Source organism: Crotalus tigris, unplaced genomic scaffold (assembly GCF_016545835.1).
Source record: "Crotalus tigris isolate CLP2741 ecotype Arizona unplaced genomic scaffold, ASM1654583v1 scf7180000024358.1859470, whole genome shotgun sequence".
Taxonomy (NCBI): Eukaryota; Metazoa; Chordata; class Lepidosauria; order Squamata; family Viperidae; genus Crotalus; species Crotalus tigris.
In genome coordinates, this window is record NW_024100527.1 from 1,191,354 (window position 1) to 1,210,746 (window position 19,393).

Consider the following 19,393-nt stretch of genomic DNA (forward strand, 5'->3'; position numbering starts at 1 on the left):
CAGTTAGAGTGCAGTACTGCAGGCCACTTTAGCTGACTGTGTTCAGCAGGTCAGTGGTTCAAATCTCACCCGCTCAAGGTTGACTCAGCCTTCCATCCTTCCGAGGTAGGTAAAATGAGGACCCAGATTGTTGAGGGTAATGTAAATATATATATACATTGCTTACTGGTGTACACCGCTTAGAGAGTGCTTGCACTTAAAGCGGTATATAAGTCTCATAAATAAATAAATAAATATACTTTCATATATTTATTAAAACTTCATATATTAAACCTGGTACCAAAGGTAAGCTTCCACATGCTGTCTATCATTAAATCTTTTTGTCCTTTTCACCCTATCTCAGTTTGGTAATTACTTGGTAATGTTATGAAACCTGACTTTCTTCTCTACATGAACATACGTTTTATATAATTACCATTTCAATTTTTGTAAGCCTTCCCTAATGCGGGCAATATACTCTGCACATGTTTATAATTATTTCACATAATTCAAATAAGAGCTAAAACTTAAATTAATCCTTGCATTAAACATTAGTTCTACATGGACAATTAATGTATTGTGCTAGAAACATCTTGACTGTTTTTTTTCAGTCACTGAAGCTTATGCTATTCAAGAAATAATTACTACAAATCAGTGTATTTCAGAATTTAATAATAGGTAGGCCTTATTGAAATCATAACTGTTTATAATAATAAACTGCTTGTTAAATTCTAGGAATAGATCGTAACTGATTTATTGCTAGTATAAACTGCTATCTCACTGAAGAGATGATTAAGCTAAACTTGAAAAAAATTACTTAGCTTTCAGTCATTAACTGCATATTTTTCAAGATCTTGATTAGGGGTTACATTCTGTTGGGTTCACAATGAAGTGCAACATTTCTTTTGATGAATGCATCAAAAGGTATCATATTTATGCACTTTCCAATGCAGAAATATTGGACAGTATTTCTGTGATATTTAATGATCTTTAATGGAATATACACTCACTATAATGAACTCTTATTTTTTCACTACAAGTTTATGAACATTTCTGCACACATTCTTTTAACTGTACTGTTTACTTTGCTATGATGCTTCCAGGTGACCCCTGAAAAGTAGTTGAGTTTGATGACTACATGTACCTCACTACATATTTCACTTTCAACTTCCCCCAAAACAGCAACCCTGATTATTGGCTCTGTGAGGATTAACAGACTGAAACTCAGTGTATACAAGAGACAAGGCTGCTCTTTAGGGAGGAAAAAAACAAAGAATTTGAAAATGAAATACTTTTGCCCTTACATTTATTTTCAGTGTCATTTCAGACAAAATAACCAAACAAATGATGCTGACCAATCCTTCCGTAGAGATGCCAAATATACATTTTAATAAAAATATATAAATATTCTATGAAGTGGGTAATGTAATTCAGAGTTTTTGAAGCAGCAGGATCATATTCATTAATCAAGACTTGGCATTCTCGCAGAATAGCTCTCTTCACAATTAAGATAACCTACTTTGAAAGAGAATGTCAGGTCTCTTTCCTTCACTGTACAGTCTGACTGAATCTATGAACTAGAGCAAATAGCCTGATATCTTTCTGACAGGCTTCCAAGTTATCATGGCTTTTTGCCAACTCTGCATACAGTCATATTTTTATGCGGGCACTCAAACAGTTGTTCCGGGCTAGTTTCTGTCAGCTTTGTTGATGGGAAAAGTAGAGATCATTCTGTTCTCGAAGAAATGTTTCTCATAGGAAAGGGAAAAGGCTATAGATGGTCTGACTTTGGAAATGGAAATTAACACTGGCTAATTCAAAACTTAATGTTTAGATGGCTTTCTGGGGAATTGAAAATGGATGGACCAGTGTTAATTGCTAAAAATCTATTGCTAGTTCAGGGGAGTCATGTGGAGAATACGGCACAATCCAGACCATGTGCTGGGGAGCAGAAGAAGGAAAGCACCATAAGAATGTGTCAAAGCGGAAAACAGCTCTCAGTGGATCTGAACTTGATTTTACCAGCCTGAATAAGAAAAACCAGCTGTCAGCTGGGCAGATAGAAAAAAAATTGCCACCAATCTCTATAATCCATCCTTTAACTCTAAAATTAGGAAGTAAATAGGGTAAGGAATAGAGTATTCCATTATATATTTAGCTCACATTGTGATCTATAAATATTGAATGCTTAAAGTTGTTTTAGGCTGCAGAAAAAAAAATGTTCTTGCTTCACAATTAAAGCTGTTTAATCAGCTGAGGCTTGGGAAAAGGAAAAAAAAATTGCAATGGATTGCAGTGCAATCAGTTGCTTGCTTGCCAAGTAAAGCCAAAAAGTGAAATTGCACAAAATTCTCATTTTAGCATGTTTCTCAAAAATAATTCAAGTGGTATATTGCCCTGAATTTCTAGAAAAACCTAAACATCATATACTCTCCATTAATGTGTCCAGAATACTGCAAAAATGAGAATGTTAATAATACTTACCGGCTACCTTCTTTCAAAAGAGCAATTGCAATCCGAATTCGATTTCTCAGAAATATTAACATCAGTATAATGACAACTTCCACTATACAAAGTAGTATCACTGAAAACAACAAAAAGTAAACTTGTCAAAAAATAAGGCTGACTTAATCTCAAAACAACACATTACCAGTTAGAAGGGTTACTTTCAGTAGTCCCTTTCACAACTGCATCTTTTTCAGGATTCCAGTGGAATTAAATCTCAACATACCTAGATCAAGCCTAAGCTATTTTATACACACTAAAGCAAGTATTTCATCAAGACTGTACTCTCTCATCACAATGATATCTATGAGTTTTGTTTTGCATACCGCAAGCCTACTCGTCAATGACTATTACGGCATATCGTACAAAGAGATTGATGAAGAAAACCATTTTCGACGCAATGCATACTTTAAATATCATTTTAAATTTAACACTATTAATTTAAAGAAATATCTGTTTCAAATTACACAGTCCTTATTCATTGACTGCCTTTTGCTATTTTCGTTCATTGTATCTGGAGATGTTAAATATAATCAATACTTATATGTGTCTGATTTTGTTCTCTTATTTATTGTATCCCAGTGCTTATCATGATTATTCCTGGATAACAACTTTTTAATGAATAAAAGCAGCCTGAATTTCAGCTATTTTTTTTTAATGTACTGATATTTACTTGAATTCCAGTATGACTTTTGTCTAGATTCAGAAATTCTGCAAATGAGAAATAACACTAAAATCATATGTCTGTTTTGTTCCCAGAAAGCAAAGGAGTAAAAGTAACAGGAACAATCCACTTCATCACAGGCAAGAAAACTCACACTGAGTTTTATTGAACATAATAGGGATTATTTCTAAGTTTCAAGTTGGTTTTCATTTTAAGTCTTGATCCTGTTGGAATACAATACTACCAGAGCAGAAGAAAACAAGAGAGACTATACAATTTGATTTTGCCTGCAGGCTCAATGAAATAGAATACATGTAATGTCTTTTTAAGAAGCTTATTTATCTACATGGAGCAGTAAAATACTGTATTGTGTTTCAATGTGATTTATCCCACTTAACCTAGGATCTTCCCAGCCTATTCCCATGTCTCCTACCTGCATAGATGCAGCAATATGTGAACTCTGTTTCATCGTACATTCTCCAGTTCATATATTTTAAGAACAAGTCAGTAGCTTTGCTCAGTGGTGGGATTCAGCCAGTTCGCACCCGTTCGGTAGCTAATTTTTTTGTTGCCCGGGCCCTGAATGGACTTCCGGAAGCCACATCCACACAAAGAACTGGTTGTTCACATATTTGAATCCCACCACTGGCTTTGCTGCATCTTGCATAGCCTGGAAGCCTATTCCAGAGCAAAATCTACTACTCAGTGCCATGTAGATATGTCAGACCGCACATCCCATAATTTTCAGATGTCATGAACACACTCTTGATCAGTGGTTCTCAACCTTTTTAATGCCGCGACCCCCACCCGGTCGTAAGTCGAGGACTACTCAACCGGTCATAAGTCGAGGACTACTCAACTGGTGCAGCACTGTTTGCAGAATGGGACTTTTGGCGGCTCAGCAGGGCAGAGACAGCCTGGACAATTCCTATTGGCTTTTGAAAGCCAATAGAATTAGACTCTATTCAAGAGAGTCTATTCTATTGGCTTTCAAAAGCCAATAGGAAGGGAGTAGCACAGCTAAGGAAAAGGGGGAAAAAATGGCGGACTGCGTTGTTTGACGACCCTCGTGAAGTGGTTGTTCGACCCCAAATGGGGTCCCGACCCATAGGTTGAGAACCACTGCTCTAGATGATGCTGTGAGATCACCTGGGGATCATTTTGGGGTGCAATATTATTAGTATGCTGACAATAACAGATTTTATACACTTCCTTGCCCTGAACCAGAGACGACACTAACGTCCTAAGTGTTTGGAGGCTCCCAGGGTCTGGAGAGATCAGAATGATTTAAAGCTGAATCCAAGAAAGCAGAGGTCATGTTTGTTCAAAGGTTCTCTGTTGATTCTAGTGTTATCTCTTGATGAGCAAGTATTACTCCAAAAGAAGCAAGATTATCACTAGAAGGCCAGTCTGAACTCACAGCTCCTGCTAAAACAGCATGTAAAGTTGTAGCTAGAGAAGTTATTACCCAGCTCCAGCTGATGCTTCAGTTGCAGTATTACCTGGTGCCAGAGAACCTGGGAACAACTAATTCTTGCCCTGATTAATGCCCAGATAGCTACAATGCACTCTCCATGGAACTACTTTTAAAGACTAATCAGAAGTAACTATTAGTCCAGAATGTAGCAGCCTATGTGCTAACCAATGCCCAACCTTGGGGACACATTACAGCTATGCTGGGGGTTATGAATTAGCTTCCAATTGACTTCTAGATGTAATTTAAAGTAAAGTTCTACCTCAGCACATTGCTGGACCACTTGGTCCAAACAAAATCATTTGAACTATTAAGGCATTTAGGAATAGCATACTCCTAGTTCTCAACTTTGGGGAATAATAGACGCTAAAGATGGAAGCCACTGCTTTTCAAGTGTTGTGTTCGTTCTCTCAAACAAACTCCTACTGGAGATAAGACCAACTCTCTGATGACATTCAAGAAAATCCCAAAGCCAGAGTTGCTCCAGAAAGCCTTCTAATTAGACTCGTATATCTTTCATCTTTTTTATTTCTTATTAATATTGGAGCTGAGATAGAGAAATAATTCTATGGCATTTTAATTTTCAATTTGTACTATAGATAAATTTCTTTATATCATGTAAGCCTCTGAGAATCAATTCAAATTGTAGTGGGATATAACTGCAGTAAAATAAGAAATGTCTTGCTTAGACAAACAAAATATTTAGGAAATCTGGTCTTCAGAGGACAGGCTTGCATATTGTGTTAAATAAAAGTACTCTTGATTTTTTAAAATTTCAGTGTGTTGGATAAACTCATTCAACTATAGTTTGTTTGTCAAGCCATGTTTAAACATATCATAGCTTACCATGCAGTATGTTGAGTTTGATATCAATCAATCATCAAAGAAGCTGTTTATTCATGTTAATGCTAAGCAGGTGTCTCAAAATACAGGTTTTTCAAAAATTCACTTACTAAATGCTAACCATGTTTGCCTCAGTTGCAGATAGACTCTGAAATCTGTCTGGAATCCAATATCATAGACGGTAAGATCAGAACCAGGTATTCCATGAAGGCGATGATATTCCCAGTAGCAATGCCAGATACCTTTTGAAAAAGAAATAATAGAATCATAGAACAATTTACATCCTTTAGATCAGTGGTTCTCAACCTGTGGGTCGGGATCCCATTTGGGGTCGAATGACCATTTCACGGGGATCGCCAAACAAGATTGTCTGCCATTTTTTCCCCCTTTTCTTTGGCCACGCCCCTGGCACCCAGTGATGTATAAGTGGTTGGGGGTCACCACAACATGGGGAACTGTATTATGGGGTCGCGGCATTAGAAAGGTTGAGAACCACTGCTTTAGATAATCTATACTGTGGTTTGCTTCAAAATCAAAGAAAACTTTCTGGCAGAAAGATGCTAGAAGATCAAATATAAGAGTTACAAACTATATGCTTGACCTAACACCCAGTACAAGCCTTCCTATTATATGTATGCATAATCCAAAAACACTTTTATATGCTTATGCAATAAGAAATTTATCAATGGGATAAGAGAGAAAAATAGAGATTTTTACAGAAGTCTCTTGATTTGGTATGCTCTTGTTGGAGAAAAAAAAAATCTGGGACCTCTATTTTTGATAGATGAAAGACTAGGATTCTTTTGCTCTTTTAGAAATTTTGAATGTATTAGTTTCAGTTCCTGTGGTTTGGCTTTGGTTCCCGTTCCCAAAGCTTTATTTAATTTTTTTAACTTAATGATATGTCACACTTGCCATGCTGGCAAACATTTTCATACTTTTGCTGTGCTGGATTTCAAATTATTTATTGTATTTTTAAAAAAATTATTAGGTTTCATTTTGTGTGGCAAACAGAGATGAACTGTTCTATGAGTTATTTTATAAATTTAGCCAGTAAATAGTAAAGATAAAGCAAAACAAGCCTTACAATGTCTTATAGATATTCTTATTTGAAGAAAATAGCTTCCTGATTCTCAGTCATCAGTCTTTTCACAAATAATTGAAATTCCAAAAGAAACTTGCTGATAATTTTTTTGAGAAGGTGGAGCAGTATTTTATCTCATGTTTCAGACAGAAAAAAATCAAATTCTACTAGAGAGCAACATCAAATATGAAGAATATTGAATATTCTATACTGACAGCTGTCAAAATAGAGCATTCATATGATATGTGGGTCATGTTTGATAACTGTACAGGTGTTTATGAATCAGGAAACTGAAGAAAAAATCACTTTCTAAATTTGCAGTGAAATAGGTTATTAAATTGTCACAGGTGATGAGCCAGATAGTCTGTCTGTCCATTTATCTTAGAAAAAGCATATATACATTTTTAAAAAGCTTGCCACTCAAACCATCCTTATGTCCTGCCTAGTTAGTTAGTTGAGGTTGGATGCTTATCTCTTTTTGATGATGACGATTGTAAGACACCTCAAATTTTGTAAACTAAGTGTTCTTTAAATCTATCATGTCATATTTCAGTGTTTAGTAGGGCAATCATAGAACAAGGAGCAATCATAAACTTGCCAACATAAACTAACCAAATGAGCAAAAAGTAAAGATTTGCTTATTCCAATGGCAAATTCCTAACAAAAACTAATAGTGATATTATATTCAGATATATGAAAACACACATACTGTACATAACAAGTAAGCATCTGCATGGTGGGTAGAAGACTAGGGTGATTTTCCTTTGCCCAAGTACTAGTAAAATACTAGTATTAGTTATTGCAGTGCTGAAGGAAAAACAGATTGTGTGGAATTCTCGGTGGTCTCTGAGCTTGATTGTTTTCTTACAGACGTTTCATTATTTCACTAGGTAACATCGTCAGTGTTAGAAGGGAATGGGGTTTGCTTTTTATACAGTGGCTATTTAACATTCAATTAGTTCGTTTGTAATAGGAAGAGGGGATCTAGAGCACAAATAGAATGGCCCCATAGGAAGTCAGTTAACGGGGAAAGTGTGAGATGGTATAGAATTAAGAGATTATTAGTTCTGCTTATCTCAGTATTAGTAGTAAAATGCTAGGTAGCTGTATGTAACATTTGGCACTTACCATATCCTATAATCCCAATTACACCAAAGATGAAAATCCAGAAGAGAACTCCTGCTATGAATCTCAGAAGCACAAGAAAGAGCAAGCTGACTACCATTGCAATAAACAGCCCTCTGGGAATAAAAATAAATAAAATACAACAGTTAAAAAAAACGAGCAAGCAGTCTCCTATGGTAGTGTATCCTGGCTTAAAGTATGGTGCTTCAATTGTTTCCCCTAATTTCATTGAGATCTGAAGCAAATAGCAAGTAGAAATATAGAACAATGAATTCATAGAAAAAAACTGAATAAAGAAAGCACAAAAGAATGAAAAGGCAAAGAAGAGAAGCTAATTCCCACTTTGCGTGCATCTTCCACTATGACTGTTTTATATGCTGAAGGCGTGACTTTTGATGAATAAGAACTTACATTAAGATCCAGTACCAAGAGCTTGCATAGTCTTCAAAAATCTTCATCCCAACTGATCTTGCATCAAGAACATTATTGATGCCACTTTAAAAAGGAAAAAGAAAAACAAGTTTTAGACTATGTCCCTCTTATATAAATCAACCAATCCATAATAACAGTACAACATACCATTAAAAAAAGATAAGTCACAACTCTGTTCATAGTGTTTGGTTAATTGACCAAATGGAATATTCAGGGTTATAACTAGTAATAAAACTATATTATATTGAGGTTTGTGCCCAAAGCAATAATAAGCTTCAGGAAAATATAAATCTTATGGAAAAGGTAAGAATATAGGTTCTAATTCTGTACATATTAAATAGACCTACTTCTGTTTACTGTATATTACATGCAGATTATGCTATTAAACTATTAACATTTCAAAACAATTATTAAAGCTACAATAAAACCATAGGATATGTAAGCAACACTGGTATACCAGTTATACGCACAGCTCTAGGGAAACATCTATAATGTGTTAGTACTGGTTAACTATAGATGACTGTGTCATATGAAAATCAACCATGGTGTATGTTTGTTTGAATTAACCATTTTGAAGGTTGTGCAAGACAGCAAGTTTGCAGCTTATTTTTAAGGTTGTCTTTCGTATGCTTAAGAGCCTTTATAATGATTAAGATGTCAATAAGGACCAAAGAAATGCAGGTACAGGACTACTCTTAGCCATGGATATTTAGTGAGTAGCTTTGGCCCAATCACCTTTTCTCAGCTCAACCGGTGCTACAATGGTGCTCATGATGAGGAAAAATCGAGGAAAAAGAAAACTCCTGCAGGAAAAGCAGGATGTAGGTGAAATGAATTAATTGTTGCTTTTATTAAGCGGCCTTTAATATCCTGTTTGAACAGAAAGGACAAAAATAAAACAATCATAATAATTACAAGCTGTGATGTCATTATTGCACTGATATCGGTTCAAGATACTTGGATAAGTAGTGAATGTTTCAGATCAAAAAAGAAATTCAGTGGCCATGATTCCACTTCCAGACATGAATAAGAAAATAATTTGCATCTAAAGTTGTTCCTGGAACAAATGAAATCAAAATCATGAAATTCTTCTCCTACATAGAGCTTTGTCCATGAGATTACTACTGTAAAAAAAATAATCCATGGCAACGCATTCATATGACTAGTCCAGAAAGTTGTATAGGTAAACACAAGAACACAAACAATCCATACTTTGCTGCTTCCCTGAGATCCGTTACATTCCGTGTTTTTCCTCTTCCATCTTTGAAAGTAGTCTGATTGGCCACAGTCAGAACCCCGTTTTTAGTAGAAAAATCAGGAAAGCACCTCTTAAGAACTGTTAAAACATAAAGTTATGTGCAGTGTCATGTGTCTTTTTATTAAGATTCATATTTGATACTAAGATGAAACAATGCAGATCAAATTGCATTTTATCATATTAGATTTAACACCATTATATATAATAACAAGAAGAAACTGTATATGTTTAAAGCAGTATGTGCTATATATTGTGTAATTTATACACAATATCTGTTTCACTTAATTTACTAATGAAATGCAATTAGCTTCACTGGGATTTTAATATTGGTATCTCAATAAGTGATAATCTACCACCACTTGTCAAAAAAGATTTCTTCTAAAGCAACTAACAGGAACAGAGAAGGACTTCATGTAAAATTCTAAGAGGGAAGACAAGAATTACATCTTCATTTCCTGATCCTGCTAATTCTCAAGTTTTCTCGACAGTATTTACATTTTTAAGCATAATGCAAAATCCAATATAATTGCATTTTAAATGCAAAAATGAAGTAATCATATTCATGATTGATTTGAAAACTTTTTTAAAAAAGAAAAAAACAAATGACACAAGCAAATGTACCACTGGTCACATAACACAACACTTTTGGCACAAATTCTGGCAACCTTATTCCGTACAATGTAATTGTTGAGTAAGATTTATTGCTACAGTATCAGCCCCATATATCTTTTTCATTTTTTACAAATAATTTCATGATCTCCATTTTACTCTACAAACTCCTGGACAGCTAACACTAACCCTAAGTGGGTTTGTCCCCCCCATGGGAATTTCCCATGTTTTTTTTTACCAGGAAACGTAAATAGGGCAGACTCAAAGTCAGGAACCTCCAAAGCATACCAATACACTATGAATCCATTGGTGATGTCCATTTTGCACTGTGAATTCATGAATACCTAACCCTAAATGGATTTGCCCCTCAATTGGATTTTCACAATTCAGTGATCAAAAACATCCCAACAGGGCTGCTTCAAAAGTTCTTGGGTGCATCTAGCAGTGTGCTGGCGAGCATTATCATGAACCAACACCATACTGGAGGTCAGCATGCCCTGACACTTGTTATGTGCGCTTGTCTGAATTTTAATAAGATTTCGCAGTAGACTTCTGAAATGTTGATTGAACCACACTCCATGAACTTCACTAGAAGTACTTCTTTGACATCTTCGCATTTGGTGGGATTTTCTATGGCACCACTTCCAGTGTGGTGTTGGTTCACAATAATGCTCACCTGCACACTGATAAATGCACCCAAGAACTTTTGAAGCAGTTCTGTTGAGATGTTTTTGATCACACACACACACACACACACACACACACACACACACACACACACACACCATTGCCCAGATTTGGTGCCGAGTGACTATTACTAAGGAATTTCAAACCTTGTAAGACATTATGACAAGTGCCTCAATTTGAATGGCGATTATATTGAAGAGTAATGTAGTGCTGTAGTTTTCTAATGTGTATAATAAAAATTCTGTATTTGCAAGTGTCTGTCATTGATAAACAAAAGGAGGTTTATTTCCGAATTGTCCTTGTATTTTATCAGGAAATGTAGACAAGGCAGGCTCAAAGAGTCAGCATTACCCTAAGCATACTGATGCATGATGAATCTATTGGCGATGTCAATTTAACTCTCTGAGTTCATGGAGACCTAATCATATCTCTTAAGTGGGTTTGCCCCCAAAGGGATTTTCCCATTTACTTTAGAAATAAATGTAGACAGGGCAGCACCCTCTTAAGTCTTACTGATGCACTCCGAACCTGTTGTCCATGTTGATTTTGGTCAGCACCCTCCTAAGCATACCGATGCACTATGAACCTGTTGCTCAAAGATTTTCCCATGTATTTTACAAGGAAACTTAATAAGGTGGGTTCAAAAAGTCAGCATCTTCCTAAGCATATTGATGCACTATGAATCTGTTCATAATGTCGATTTTGCTCTCTGCGTTCATGGCGACCTAACCCTAACCCTAAGAAGGTTTGCTCTCCAATGCTATTTTCTCGTGTATTTTACCAGGAAAAGTAGAAAAATCAGGACACGCTTATCATACTGATGCATTACAAATGTGTTGATGATGTCCATTTTGCTCTCCAAATTCATGGGTACTTAATCCTAAGCCTAAGTGGGTTCTCCCCCCCCCCCGGGAGTTTCCCATTTATTTTACCAGATAATGTAGATAGGCCGGGATCAAAAAGTCGGCAACCTTCTAAGCATAATGATGCGCTATGAATCCATTGGTGATGTACATTGTGCTCTCTAAATTTATGGTGACACAACTCTAACCCTAAGTGGGTTTGCCACCCAGTGGGATTTCCCCATATATTTTACCAGGAAACATAGGGAAGTTTCAAAGTCAGTACCCTCCTAAGCATACCCATGCACTCCAAATCCATTAGAGATGTCCATTTTGCTCTACAAATTCATAGAGACCTAACCCTAACTCTAAGTGGATTTGATCCCCAATGGGATTTTCCCATGTCTTTTGCCATGAAAAGTAGATAGGGTATGCTTGAAAAGTCAGCACCATCCTAAGCATACCAATGTCTTTTCTCTAATTTCCTTTCTTTCTAGTTTCAGGATTAAATGTATTTCCTTACAGTTTTAGAACTGTGACATTGTTTTTCAATCACTGAAAAAAAAAATCACCCATCATCCTCATCCATCAATCATTACTTTCAGAAATCTCATATGTGACAGAAAAGCCCCATTTTAAACAACTGCCTATTTCCAGCAATATTCCATTTGTTAATTGGAATGGCTTGCTACTAGTAAATAAACCTTTACTTTTTTCCCATTCTTGCTAATATTATTAGCTAAACTGTATAATTTTACACAGATAATTACACAACGTCATTTACAAATCTATATTATTTCTCTTACTGTCAGTGTAGAAAAGTGGGGAGATCATAGCTGCATCAATTTTGCATTACTGCTTTCCTGCAATTTTTGTTTCTATTTTATACAAATTAGAATATACCAGTGATGGTGAACCTTTTAGAGACCAAGTGCCCAAAAACTGGCCCCGCCATTGCTCTGCCCCCATCCTCTGCCCTGCCTGCCTGCAGGGCCACTCACTGCCTCCAGGGCCCACCACAGATCGCCCAGCAGCCCAGCAGTGCTATGGCAGTCACGCCCTCTGCCCACGCCCTGCAGCATCAACTGTGCACAATGGGGTGTGAGGACAAAATCTTGTCTACGCTGCCTGGCTGCCATGTCCTTGGCTGCACTGCTCTGCGTGGGCCATGCTCAGGGGCAACTCTCCTTCAGGGGGGCTGCTGGAGAGGAGGGGGTCATGGGTGGAGGCGAGGCTGGGGCAACAGCATGTGTGCCCACAGAGAGGACTCTTGAGTATCACCTCTGGCACCCATGCCATAGGTTCACCACCACTGGAATATACTGCATTTTAGGTTATCCTGGTAAACGTCTACCTTTTTATAACTATTAACGAATTATAAAATCGTGGCAAAATATTACTACTTTTTTTCCTTCACAGCAATTATTGTAGTTTTGGGCTTCTTTGCAGCCAATAGACAAGCTACAGCATGAATAGACACTGGATTCATGTATCTCCCTATTCTTCAGCATGTTTTAAAGAACAGGGCTTGCAGGTTGGGTTTGCACATCATGATACACAACCCATGGTATATGAACACTCATATTTTCCTTTGTACAACACATTAAAAGAAAGCCAACAATCCACATTGCTGTCCAGGGATGTTAACCTGCCAGGCTGCGAGCTGGTTACATCATGCGGAGGCCACACCCACCCCAGCTCTAGCAACATGAAAAAGTTGTGATATGATGTTGCGACATGTCACGTGACATTGCAAGTTTGACACTCGTGCTGTAAACTGTTTTGTGAAGCCAAAAGAGACATTGAAAAAAAAGAAAAGGATCCTAATTAAATTAGAGTGAAAAGAAAAGAAAAAAAAAACAGTTCAGGAAGAAGTAAATGAATTTAGCATCATTTTATAGTCCCAAAGAGACTAGCATAAAAGGTATTTAGGTATGTAGATACGTGTATATAGCATACTGTGTGCTAAGATAAAGCAAGATATGGAGAAAATAATATGGAAATAAAGATTGCACACAGTATCACATGGCTCTAGCTTATTGAAGGATACAATTATCTGATATTTGGAGTATGTGAGTTGTCTTATTATATAGTAGCTGAAGCAAGGGAAGATTTAAAATGTGAAACACTAGGATTTAAGATATGCTGCATTCACTCTACTAGGGAAGGTTTTGAAGTGCTACAAATATATATTTATTATTTGAGTTTAGTTAGGTTTCCTTCCTTCAAGTCACACTTGGTTTATTGGAATTTTACTTAGCACAATGTATGGATCATGTGTGAACCATGGTTTTTAGCTTAGAGTTGGATAATACATATCAACAAAGCAAGATTAAAACAAACAGTGCTTTACCCAAGACGTAATTTTAATATTTTTCTAATTTGTCCCTTAAACTATGTCCTATGTCTCAAAACTCAAAAGATGAAAGATTGTAGTATTTGGCCCTGCCAATGTTAACTGTTACACAACATAAATACACAGATACTTACAAGGCCGGCTTGGAATAATCATAGAAGGACAATCTTCATCACGCATAACTTGGGCCACAGACTAAAAGTCAAAATAAAACCGTAAGCAGAAATGTTGGAAAAAAATCATCCATTTTTTAATGTTAAGAATTAAAAAGTTGTTATAAATGATCAGTTAGAATTTCAGTGAGAACTATGAAGTCCCTGTCTGACTGGCATCCTATTAATAGTAAAAGAAACCTGGAGGATTCCTGTCATGCTTCTGAAGAGAAAATATTTGAGCAAGTAGCTTTGACCTAATTTCAGAATTAAATTACCGTTTAATATAATAAGTGTAATGAATTTATGACCGAAATCCAGGCTTGGTAAGAGCTTTTCAATATGAGATAATGGAAGAAGAATTTAATTTTTGAAAGACTAGAGTAAGTTGCTTCAAACCAGTGACCTCACTGCAAATCAATTAGTTAATCCCAATGACTCATATCTTTTGCTTTATCCTATCGCTGAAATAAAGTATTTCCTAAACTGAATTGTCAGATGAGGATTCAAAAAGCCAAGACAGCAGTTGAGACTACATGATCAAGGTATCCCATTTTTGCACTTGCACTAATACTATAAGATGTACCAATGAGCAGGATCTTGATCATGTGGTCACAAACAACCTCTTGGCTTTCCTCCACCCCATCCCACCACAACCTCTTTGTTATGCTACTAATTATTTAATGAAAATTGAATATAGCCATTCGTTTCCCACTTTTTGGCCTGAGATTCTCCAATGTTGCTGAATTTTTTTTTCTTTTACAATTTATTTAAGCTCTTACCCCTACCCAGATGATTGGATTCCCTGGAGGAATGTCTATATTACAAGGCTCCAGATACATTCATTTCTGTGAAGTTCTGATAAACCTACTAAGATACTAGTTGTTTTTTTCCTTAGTTGATGATGCACTTTGAAATTTAACTACCTTGGTTAAAAAAAAAAATAGAGATGGGGCAACAGAGACCAAGGAACCCATTTCTCTCATCACAGAGGTAAGTTGTGCAGATGAATATTGCAAGCAGCAAACAGATATGCAAATTGACCTTGTGGGACAGAGAAGAAAAGGAGAGATACATTTGAACCATGATCATGCAATTCATGACCTCCTTTAAGTTTACCTTTCTCACTGTTTTTCTTACCTCTGCTCAAATGTTCTGGACCAGAGCGCTAACTTGATTCAACCAGTGATGATTCTTCTTTATAAATATAGATGCTTAACTATTCCATTGCACAAGGTCTTAATTACACTGTGGTGCATTGTTCAGTGAATTGTAAATGGAGGGCTTGTTTTAAAATTACAGAAAATTACAGTCACGGAATCAAAAATCTAGACCCTACTATGTTTTCAAAGATAGCTGGTGTTTTAGAGTGGTTAAGGTTCAATGGAGGAGATCAATGTTCAAAACCACTCTCAACTATGGAAATGACTATCTGTCAGTCCATTGTACCTCATAAGGTTGCTTTCGTAGGGATAATATGAAGCAAATGGCTGACATTTGAGCTCCTAGAAGTTATACAGGACATATATTCAATAAATATAAATAAAATAAATTACTTTTAAGTGGTTAGATGTTTGTAGTGTTGTAGTTTGGCCTCTTTTAAAATTTTAATTTTGGAGGCTGACGTCTTTGCACTAGAAACTTATAGCAATAACTTTGCTATAAGTCAGTGATGGCGAACCTTTTAGAGACTGAGTGCCCAAACTGCAACCCAAAACCCACTTATGCATCGTCGGGTGCCGGGTGGGTGTGGCCATTGGCTGGGTGTGGCTCATTGGGTAGGTGTGGCCCATTGGGTGGGCGTGGCTGCAGTGGTAACAGCAGACTGGATGGGACTAAAAAGTTCAATTAATCAATTCCAACTATGCAAGATCTTTTTTTTCCCCCGTGAGAAGTTGAAATTGACTGATTGATTGAACCTTTTTTTTTTGCACAAGGCGGCAGAGGCCTAAAGTGAAAAGGTTTTATAAAATCCAGCTGAAGGCCTAGGACTGGGGCGACAGCGCACATGCCCACAGAGAGGGCTCTGAGTGCCGCCGCTGGCACCTGTGCCATAGGTTCGTCACCACTGCTGTAAGTAATCATGGAGATAGTCATACATACAGTGGTGGGATTCAAATATGTGAACAACCGGTTCTGTCACGCCTCCGTCCAAGCCTGACTCTGAGGACGACATGGAGTTCCCTGTTGAGGCCCAGGAGGGAGTGTCTGTGGCTTCGGAGGACTTGGGAAGGAACAGGCTGAAGCAGGCCAGGGCCCTTCAAGTGTGGAACAGGGAAGGCAGAGCTCAGGCGAGGAGCAAGGTCCCTCCCCACCAGATCCCAGAGCAAGGAAAGCAGAGAGGAGGAGGGAACAACGGAGGCAGGCTCACTTGCTCGGGAGGAGAGCATCACGCCCCACTTCACAAGGCACACCTGGGGAATAGGTATTTAAGGAGATGCTGTGGGGAACAAAGGTATTTAAGGAGATGCATTTGCCAGGAACAAACGTGAAATCTTGTGATGTGAGCTCTTGTACCTGGACTCTTTGTATTTTGGATCAAGTTTGTTTCCTGCTGAGTTTTCCTTGCTGTCTTCAGTTTTGCAGTTTGCAGGTTACAGGCAAGCTGGGCGTTGAAAAGATCATACTTTGTTATCTGTTTTACTTTAAAGAACTGTTTAACTCCATTGACTGTTTTATTGAACTTGTGCCAGCATATGTGGGGGCTGTTGGGTGAACGTTGGCAGTGCTTACAAAGACAATTATTCTGACCAGCTAATTGCTTTGCCTCCATTCGGGGCCCTGGGTCATCACAGGTTCTCTGTGTGGAAGCTGCTTCCAGAAGTCCGTCTTGGGCCTGGACAACAAAAAATTAGCTACCGGTTCTGCGAACTGGCTGAATCCCACCACTGCCTGCAGATATAAGTTTGCCATTGATGTTTTTATTCTAGACTGATTAAAATATGCATCTAAACTCACCTTGCGTGGCTTAGTAAATCCAGGCTTGCAAAACTGTTTGTAGTACTCCCAATAACTTCTGTAGGAAGATTGCATTTCTATGTAGGTTGCAAATCTATCTGGGCACTTTGAAACACAAAGCTTTTAAGACAAAACCAAAAAAACTGATTGAAGCATGAGGATGGAGGATGAGACAGCTATATTACCAAAGGACCTATGCAAAGATTTGCCAATCTCTAAAAGTGCTTCTTTTTTTTTTAACAGACTGTTTGCTTAGCAAAGCATTTATACAGTATACACATATAATAATTTCTTCTTTTTCTTCTTTATTTTGTAATACCTAAAGAGGGAAATGAGAAGAAGCGGAAAGATTCTTCTTTCAGTGACTGCACACTTTCTCTTCTTGTTATTCTAAATATCTCATAAATAATTTTAAAAATTAGTTGTCATTATCCATTACTTGATATATGTGTATTTGGGGGGTGGGTGGGGAGGAAGTAATGAATAAATACAGGTATTCAGTCCTGCACTCAATATATGTTTTTCTTTCTTAAATGATATTCTAAATAGACAATTTCCTTTCCATCTTATCGATATATCTCTACTGAGAATACAGAATTTACATATAACAATAGCATTTACTTTACAGTATGTATATCTAATACACAACACTTTTTATTTTCAAAACAGCTGTATCAAGATATAATCTGTATATTCTTGACTGTGTACTACATACCTGTGTTGTAGGGCACTGTAGGTTTATTAGCACTATAGGACTGGCACATTTCAGAATGTTAAAATAAAATAAAATTGTTTTGTTCCTACAAGATAGAAAAAAATGATCATTTTCACTCTATGTATAAGTATAGCAATAATTAATAATTAATCAAATACATAAATATATTATACACATATTAAAAATTCACTCCCAAACCACTGCCTGTAGGGATTCCTATTATAGCATACATGAAGATTAATTTTGCGAAAATTGTTCTTTCCCTGTGCAATAGGATAGATAGCACCATTTTATGCTAATTTAATCATATTTTTCACATTAATGTTTTATCAAATATCCAATTCACCACTGTGCAGTAAATTTATCTTGTACATTTACAAAGTTTAAACACATACTACATGGTATTATGAAACTGGCATTTTTTATAGTAATCACAAGATGGCACTAAAAAATCAAGGAACAACTTGTTTGTATGTAGAAACCCTATAGACCTTATAAAATCCCAAAAATACCTTTTCAAAAGTATAGATCATTCTTATGAATGAAAGACCAGAATGAATTATATAGATATAAAACATACAGTTGCCTTAAGCCAACTTGGGGAAAAAGTTAATCCATTTATTTTTTAAAAGCAAGTTCTCATTAGAAGTACACTGAATTCCAGAAAGAGTGGATACAAATTACCAACAAATTAAATAATAAAGAATACTGTTTCATCAAACCTCTATGAATGGTCTAAAAATATTTAGAACTAATATGCCGATGTACAAAAATGGTTAAAATGACAGATTAAAACTAGAATCAGGGAGACTCAGGTTTAAGTCCAACTTCAGCCATAGAAATCCACTTGGTAACTGGGCCAGTCATTTTCTGTCGAAATAACAGAATAACAGAATTGGAAGGGACCTTGGAGGTCTTCTATTCCAACCCACTGCCCCAGGAAGAAATCCTATACCATTTCAGACAAATGGTTGTCCAATCTCTTCTTAAAAACCTCTAGGGTTGGAGATCCCACAACTTCTAGAGGCAAGTCGTTCCACTGATTAATTGTTTCAATTGTCAGGAAATTTTTCCTTAGTTCTAGGCCCATTCTCTCTTTGATTAGTTTCCATCCATTACTTCTGGTTCTGCCTTCTGGTGCTTTGGAAAATAGGTTGACACCCTCTTCTTATGTCAGGCTAACAAAGCGGTAATTTACAGGTTTGCTGTTACAGAGATCCACAAAGAAGATCCCAATGTAAGCCATTTAAACTCTTACAGAAAAAGATGGGATTTGAATTCGACAAATAAAATAAGGGAAAAAAATATCCTTCCAGGCTGCTTTGCCTCTTTTTTGAAAGCTGTCAAGACCCCCTTTGGCTGTCACTTTAGCATGGTTTGCCAAAAATATTTCATGCATTGAAAAGGGAAATTTTCAACCCCCTTTGAAATAGTTAAGAAAGAAAAAAAATCATACTCATATTCACCTATATGGCCACACTGCATCATTACGCTTTCTAATAGGACCATTGACTGCTATGAAGAACTGAAGTGTCCTTTAAAGTGTTCTGACTATCGCCTCTTGATATACACAATGAATATACAACTAGGACTCTTTAAAATTGAAGTTCAGATTGATAAATTCCAAATGCACACTGCAATGAAATTCATACAGCTGAGTGGCAATCTAACTGGAGTTGAAGTGTTGCTATTTGCAGATAATACAGAAAA

General features: G+C 36.7%; 1 protein-coding gene across 2 annotated transcripts in view; it reads right to left on the bottom strand.

Annotated features, from left to right (window-relative positions):
* The window catches only part of SLC44A5 (solute carrier family 44 member 5), a 162,025-nt gene that overhangs the window by 23,753 nt on the left and 118,879 nt on the right, over window positions 1-19,393 (bottom strand). For both annotated transcript variants that reach the window (XM_039327194.1, XM_039327195.1), the window contains exons 5-12: window positions 17,684-17,768; window positions 16,969-17,088; window positions 13,993-14,053; window positions 9,319-9,442; window positions 8,086-8,169; window positions 7,678-7,790; window positions 5,576-5,707; window positions 2,464-2,563 (exon numbers count right to left, since the gene is read on the bottom strand). In XM_039327194.1, the coding sequence (XP_039183128.1) occupies window positions 2,464-2,563; window positions 5,576-5,707; window positions 7,678-7,790; window positions 8,086-8,169; window positions 9,319-9,442; window positions 13,993-14,053; window positions 16,969-17,088; window positions 17,684-17,768 (819 nt within the window). The remainder of the gene's footprint in view (window positions 1-2,463; window positions 2,564-5,575; window positions 5,708-7,677; window positions 7,791-8,085; window positions 8,170-9,318; window positions 9,443-13,992; window positions 14,054-16,968; window positions 17,089-17,683; window positions 17,769-19,393) is intronic.